Here is a 6,720-nt window from a genome sequence, read left to right as displayed (position 1 = left end):
CCCCCGCCACTGCCCTATCCCCACCCCCACTGAGCTGCAGTCCTGGCCCTGGCTGCCCACCAGTGACATCTGGCCCTGGGCAGCGCTTCCTTCCTGCCAGTGCCCTTGAGAAAGAGGCCAGGTGGCAGGAGGGGAGGCGGATGAGGGCGCACGTGCCTTGGCTGGGGCGGCGAGGGGGGGGAAGGGGGGGAGGAGCTGGGAGCCCCTCCGAAGGCCTGTCTCCAGCTCATGCTTGGGAACCATGTGCAACCCAGACCCAGGAACTCCGGGGCACCTGGGACCCGGGCATAGGATGAGCCACAGCTAGGTAGGTATAAGCACTCTGAATCAACTCCCTCCTACCTGTCTGCAACCCTGGGTGGCTCTCACCTCCCTGGAGTCAAAGACCCTGGAATCCTCTCTTCACCCCTCCCCTCCCAGGACACTGATCACCAGGCTCCAGCTCCCCACCTCCACCCCGCCACCCCTGCTCTGGTCCCCAGCTCCAGTTCACCTGCTTGTGATGCTCCTCGAAGGACTGATTGATTTTGTTTACCTGAAATCACAGCAGATGAGGGGTGGGTCTGTGTCCCTGAGAAAACCCCTTCACCTCTATGATCCCGTTCCTTTACTCTTGAGACAACAGAGGCCCGTGGAGCCCAGCCTGGCCTTGATCCTCCCGCTTGCCTCCACCTCCCTGGGCTGGGACGACTGGTCTGGGCCAGTCACCAGGTGTTTAACTCTGCTTTTAAATGAAATATTACTACATCCTTTTCAATGGGAAATCAAGTCCAACTCTCTCTTGCAGCCTCCCAGGCCCTGCCCGCTCCTCTGCCAACCTCCCCTCCTCTCTCTAGTGCACACACAGGCCTCCTCCCTGCTGCCCACACCCCCGGGCACAGCTACTGCCTCTCAACTGACGCTGGGGTAGCTTACCAAGATGGAGATGTTGTCTAGCTGGATCATCATCTCAGAGAGAACACTGATGGTGGGGAAAGCAGTTGAGCATCCTTCTAGAAACAGACCCCCGACCTGCCCTGGGGCAGAACCCCGGGAGGGCCACAGGAGGGTGCCACCCAAACCCTTCTATCTGGCACAGGGAGTGTGCACATTAAAAGCACGCATCTGCCACTGCTTATCTGGGGACAGGATTTGGTGGCTGGGTGACCCAGGCAGACCTGGAACTCGCCATCCTTTTGCACACCGCTACAAAATCAACACCCCAGCTTGAAAACAAACCCGAAGGACACATCACTAGAAATCAGCCTGCTTCTGGCCGCCCCCACCCCAGGATGCGCCCCCTCCCCCCAGGGAAACCTCACCTGTCCAGTTCCTCCGGCATCTGTTTGATGATGGAGGAGTACCTTTCGGACAAGCTGGAAGGCTGGAAGGGTCAAAGGTCAGAACCATAAAGTCTGCAGCACTCCCAGCTCCCAGACAGCCCCTGAGTTCTTGAAGCCCTGAACTCTCGGGGTACAGGGCCAGCCATAAAGGGGAAATGGTAGAGCCTTCTAGATCTAGACCCTGGTTCTCAGGGACCCTTTAAGACGGCATATGCTCATGCTGCGGCGACCACCACCCACAGAATTCTTCCCTTGCTACTGTTGGGAATCACAATGTAAATAGCTGATACACAAGATATCCAATATGATCTCAAGGGGGTCACGACCCACATGCTGGCGTCAACTCAGAGCGGACCTGTGCCTAACACTGCCTTGACCGTTAGAGAAGGGAGGAGGGAGGAGAGGGAGCAGGGAATATCAGCTTATTTTCTGTGTGTTTTTCCAGACAGGGTCTCACTATATAGTCCTGACTGGGCGGGCCTCCAACTCAGAGATCTGCCTGCCTCTGCCTCCTGACTGCTGGGATTAAAGGCACGCACCAACTTTAATCACACAATAGTGTTAACTAAACATAGGACCAGCATGCTAGGCAGGACTGCACCCTGACCATGCACTGCAAGCTCCCAGCCTCTCACTGGGGGTATTCTAGGCTGGGCTCCACTCTGACCACAACTCCAGCCCTTCACAGGGGGATTAGGCGGGGCTCCACCCTGACCACACCCCCAGCCCTTCACAGGGGGATTCTAGGCGGGGCTCCAGCCTGACCTGGGCCCCAGTAGGCAGGCCCACCCCTGCTTTCTGGACCAGGTGAAGTCCAGGTGATTGACATTGGGAAAGCAGGCCCGGGCTTCACCGCTCATTTTCATCTGCGCAGCGGAGTCACAGGTGCAGACACTGTGCGGGGCTGTTTTCCTAGCTAGGTCTGCGAGAGTTGCTGCGGGTTCCAGACCAGGCTGGCACCCTGAGACTCGGTCTCCAAAACCCCAAGCAACCCCACCCCGCGGCCCCTCACCACCTCTCACCAAAATTCCACCAGCGTTGCCATTGTTCTGGCTGTAGGAAGTCATCTAGAAGATTGTGGAAGTAACAAATCTGGCGAGTCCTGCAGAGGGGCAGGTTCGGGTTTAGACGGAAAAGCCGACCACCGACCACCGTCCATCTCTGTAGTCTCCCCAGGGTCAGGACCCAGCTGCGGAGGAAGCCTCCTCCCTCATCCCCATGCTCTCTGCATCCCCAAAGCCCCGTCTTTACTGCAGGGGCTACGGTTCCAGAACCACCGCCCCCAGGTAAGCATTGGGGGGGCGGGGGGGGCTCATTCCTTCGGATACCAAGGAAAACGTACCGGGAGCAGTCATGGATGTGGTGAGTCGCCTAGGGTTTTGAGGGATGAGTAAGAGTTTGCCAGGCTTACAAATAAAGCATGCACGTGGGGTACATATATATACAAACACTCAGGCACAGACGGAAAACATTTTTTAAAAAAGAACTTAGGAGACAAGAGAAACGACATTTGGTTCATTCTCCCATCACTCAACATGGGCAAACTCCCCGCTGAAGTCAGTTTTGTGCGGGTCAACGCCCCTCCAGCTCCCTCTCCTCCCTCACCCGCGCAAACTGCCTGCAGGAAGCGGGCTGCCCCCACGCACCACCTCAGAGGACTGGGAGGCCCCTAGGACCCCAGAGGAAGCCACAGAGGTCAGCCAAGTTCAGGCCAGAGGGAAGCCCCTCCTGCTGGGCCCCCGGCCATTTGACCCCTCCGACCCCGCCCCGCTCGGCCCCGCCCCAAGCAACGCTCCCACCTGCACCCAGACAGAGAAGCAGCAGGGCCCAGGCCACTGGTGCACGTGGGCTCGGGGCTGCACGAGCCGCCTCAGCAGGTGCTGGCCAATCAGGAGGCCGCAAGCCCACGTGGCCCGCGATCCCAGCTGCTCATTGTTCAGCCTGTGGCCCGGCTGTCAATCACGGAGTTCCAGGCCTCGGTTTAACCCCCGCATTCCCGGTGCTGTTTGGAAGCTGGGAGAGGATTTCAGAGTGGGTAAATCTGAATATTTGGGGCATGCGAGGGGTCAGCAGGTGGCAGTGATACATTCAAGACCTTTGATCTGAGTTCGACCCATTGGACCCACATGTTGGAAGACACACACACGCACACCCATACACGCACACACGAATAAATTTCCTTTTAATCTGGGTGAGTTAAAGAGAATTCAGCAGTTGAGAGCAGCCGCCGCACAGGACCCTGGTTCGATCCCAGCACCCAGGTGGCGGCCCTACAGTGATCTGTAACTTCAGTTCCAGAGGCTCTGAACTCAAGGTGCGCACATACATGCAGACAAGACATCCGTCTACATAAAATAAGATGCAGAACAATTAATTCAAAGCCGGGCGGTGGTGGCGCACGCCTCTCATCCTTGCACTGAAGACAGAGGCAGACGGATCTCTTGTGAGTTTGAGGTCAACCTGGTCTACAGAGCGAGTTCCAGAACAGCTGGAGTTACACAGAGAGACCCTGTCTCGAAAAACCAACCAACCAAACAAAAATCTTCAAAAAAGCCGGGCGATGGTGGCGCACGCCTTTAATCCCAGCACTCGGGAGGCAGAGGCAGGCGGATCTCTGTGAGTTCGAGACCAGCCTGGTCTACAGAGCTAGTTCCAGGACAGGCTCCAAAGCCACAGAGAAACCCTGTCTCGAAAAACCAAAAAAAAAAAAAAAAAGAAAATCTCCAAAAAATAAAAATAAATAAAAAAAATCAGAGGGCCCACTTTTTTTTTTTTTTTTTTTTTTTTTGTTTTTTCGAGACAGGGTTTCTCTGTGGTTTTGGAGCCTGTCCTGGAACTAGCTCTTGTAGACCAGGCTGGTCTCGAACTCATAGAGATCCGCCTGTCTCTGCCTCCCGAGTGCTGGGATTAAAGGCGTGCGCCACCACCGCCCGGCTGAGGGCCCACTTTTGAAATTCTGGGGTGTGCTGATGGAGTGGGAAATCGTAGCTTGAGAACCCCCCCAAATTTCCCGTGGGAAACGAGGCTTTGGGTGTCCTGTGAAGTGACACCGACCTGCCTGTGTGCCCAGGCTAGCCCTTCCTCCTCTGCAAATTGAAGCCTGAGGATCAGGACTCAACTTAGTCGCAAGGTTAAGAAAAAAAAAGGGGGGGGGGCACAGCCAGGCTGGCATGCATGCACCCAAGATCCTATCCTCAGCATCTCCTGAACTCGGACCAGCACTGGAAGGCAGAGGCAGGAAGGTTAAGAGTTCAAGGCCATCCTGGGACCCTGAGACTCATAGCAAGTTCCAGGCTAACCTGGACCACAAGAAAAAGACAGAAAAAGCGGAGGGCACAAAGCTACATTCCTAGACTTCCAAATTCCAAGGGTGGAAAGGGGGGCCAACCACTGGACTCTGGCAGGACCTCAGTGCCGGATGCTGGCCCTCCACAGGGCACCCTGGGGTGAAGTGGACTCTGGAGCCCCTTCCCCCACCTCCACGTTGCTCCAGTCGCAGGCGAAGGGTGTGAAATTAAACCACGACCTCTGTGTACACGGAGGCAGGGAGATGATGGTGAGTTTGGGGCCAGCCTGTGCTCCCTAGTAAGAGCAGCTCTAAACAGAACGAGTGGGATGGGAGAGGGCTCAGTGGGTGAGGGTGTGAGTTCAATCCCTGTGCCCCACACAGCAGAAGGTGAGAATGCCCTTCACCCCACCACACACACACACACACACACACACACACACACACACACACACACGAGTAACCATAACTCAATTAGGCCCAGGTAACAGTAACTTTCCCTTCATTAAAAAATTAATTTACAGGGCTGGAGAGACGGCTCAGAGGTTAAGATCACTGACTGTGCGTCCAGAGGCCCTGGGTTCAATTCCCAGCAACCACATGATGGCTGAAACCATCTGTAATGCCCTTGTCTCGCCTGCAGCCATACCTGCAGACAGAACACTGTACACACAATACATAAATAAATCTTAAAAAAATTAATTTACAGAGAAACCCTGCCTCAAAAAACAAAAACAAGGGGCTGGAGAGATGGCTCAGAGGTTAAGAGCACTGACTACTCTTCCAGAGGTCCTGAGTTCAATTCCCAGCAACCACTTGGTGGCTCACAACCATCTGTAATGAGATCTGGTGCCCTTTTCTGGCCTGCAAGTGTACACGCACTCAGAAAACATAATAAATAATAAAGAAAATAATAAGTAAATAAAAAATTTTAATTGATGCATATAAATGTTTGCTTGCATGCATGTGCTTGGTACTCAGAATCCAGAAGAGGGTGTCTGATCCCCTGTAACTGGAGCCACCATGTAGGTGCTGGGACTTAAACCCAGGTCCTCTGAAAGAGCAGCCAGTGCTGGGAACTGCTGAGCCCGTTCTCCTCCTGACCAGGGCTGTTGTGCATGCTAGGTCAGTCCTCAAGCTGTCCGTTTTAGCCTTGACTGTCACTGCAAGGCCCTGGCAGGACCATAGATCTTCTGCTCCTGAGCACGGGGCTGGGCAGTGAGCTGAAGCCGGCCTGTGGGGGGTGTGGGGTGGAGGGGTCTCTCCCCCCCCCCCCCCCCCGTGCGCGCTCATGCCTATTATGATACGTGAGATGGCATCACCACCACAGCTGCTACTGCAGAACTCTTCAGTCATGGTGCTGACATTTCCTTTGTTGGGGGAGGTGGCGCACTTGGGGAGGCGAAGCCCGGAGGATCTCTGCGAGTTTGAGACCAGCCTGGCTACAGAGTGCGATTGTGTCTCGAAACACCAATACTAGTACTACTACTAATAACAAACAAACAATAAATAATAACGATAGGAATTAATAATGAATTCCGGCACACAGGAGACAGAGACAGGCAGATCTCCGAGTTTGAAGCCTCCAGGACACCCTGGGTTACACACAGATGAACTTTGTCTCAGAAAACCAAATGAATAAACAAACAGACAAATTAGCAAATAATTACAAATTTTTCTCCTAAGACGGGGTTCTCTGTGTGTAGCCCTGGCTGTCCTGGAACTTGCTCTGTAGACCAGACTGGCTTCAGACTCAGAGATCTGCCTGCCTCTGTCTCCTGTGTGCTGGATTAAAGACGTGCACCACGACTACCCAGCATTAATGACAAATCCATTTGTTTTTTTTTTCCCAGTCCTAAAGATCCAGGGCGTTGTATATGCTATTCATTGTGTTTAATTATTATTATTTTAAGATTTTATTATTACGTACACAGTATTCTGCCTGCATGTATGCCTGCAGGCCAGAAGGGGGCACCAGATCTCACTACAGATGGTTGTGAACCACCATGTGGTTGCTGGGAATTGAACTCAGGTCCTCTGGAAGAGCAGTGAGTGATCTTAACTACTGAGCCATCTCTCCAGCCCCACACTTAGTTATTTTATTTACTTTAT

The 6,720-nt window shown here is 53.9% G+C and overlaps 1 protein-coding gene across 2 annotated transcripts in view; it reads right to left on the bottom strand.

The window, feature by feature from the left end:
- Positions 1-3,019, bottom strand: part of Tle6 (transducin like enhancer of split 6) — a 9,950-nt gene extending 6,931 nt beyond the window's left edge. Inside the window, exons 1-6 of one of the 2 annotated variants that reach the window (XM_026785080.1) lie at positions 2,928-3,019; positions 2,665-2,693; positions 2,345-2,424; positions 1,302-1,363; positions 916-961; positions 494-535 (exon numbers count right to left, since the gene is read on the bottom strand). In XM_026785080.1, coding sequence (XP_026640881.1) covers positions 494-535; positions 916-961; positions 1,302-1,363; positions 2,345-2,389 — 195 coding nt within the window. In that variant the 5' untranslated portion in view covers positions 2,390-2,424; positions 2,665-2,693; positions 2,928-3,019. Of the gene's footprint in view, positions 1-493; positions 536-915; positions 962-1,301; positions 1,364-2,344; positions 2,425-2,664 lie in introns of both variants that reach the window. The other variant, XM_026785081.1, reaches the window with a different exon arrangement.
- Between the last annotated feature and the right edge of the window lie 3,701 nt (positions 3,020-6,720).

This window comes from Microtus ochrogaster, linkage group LG1 (genome assembly GCF_000317375.1).
Source record: "Microtus ochrogaster isolate Prairie Vole_2 linkage group LG1, MicOch1.0, whole genome shotgun sequence".
Lineage (NCBI taxonomy): Eukaryota > Metazoa > Chordata > Mammalia > Rodentia > Cricetidae > Microtus > Microtus ochrogaster.
This window is presented reverse-complemented; position numbering and strand designations above follow the sequence as displayed.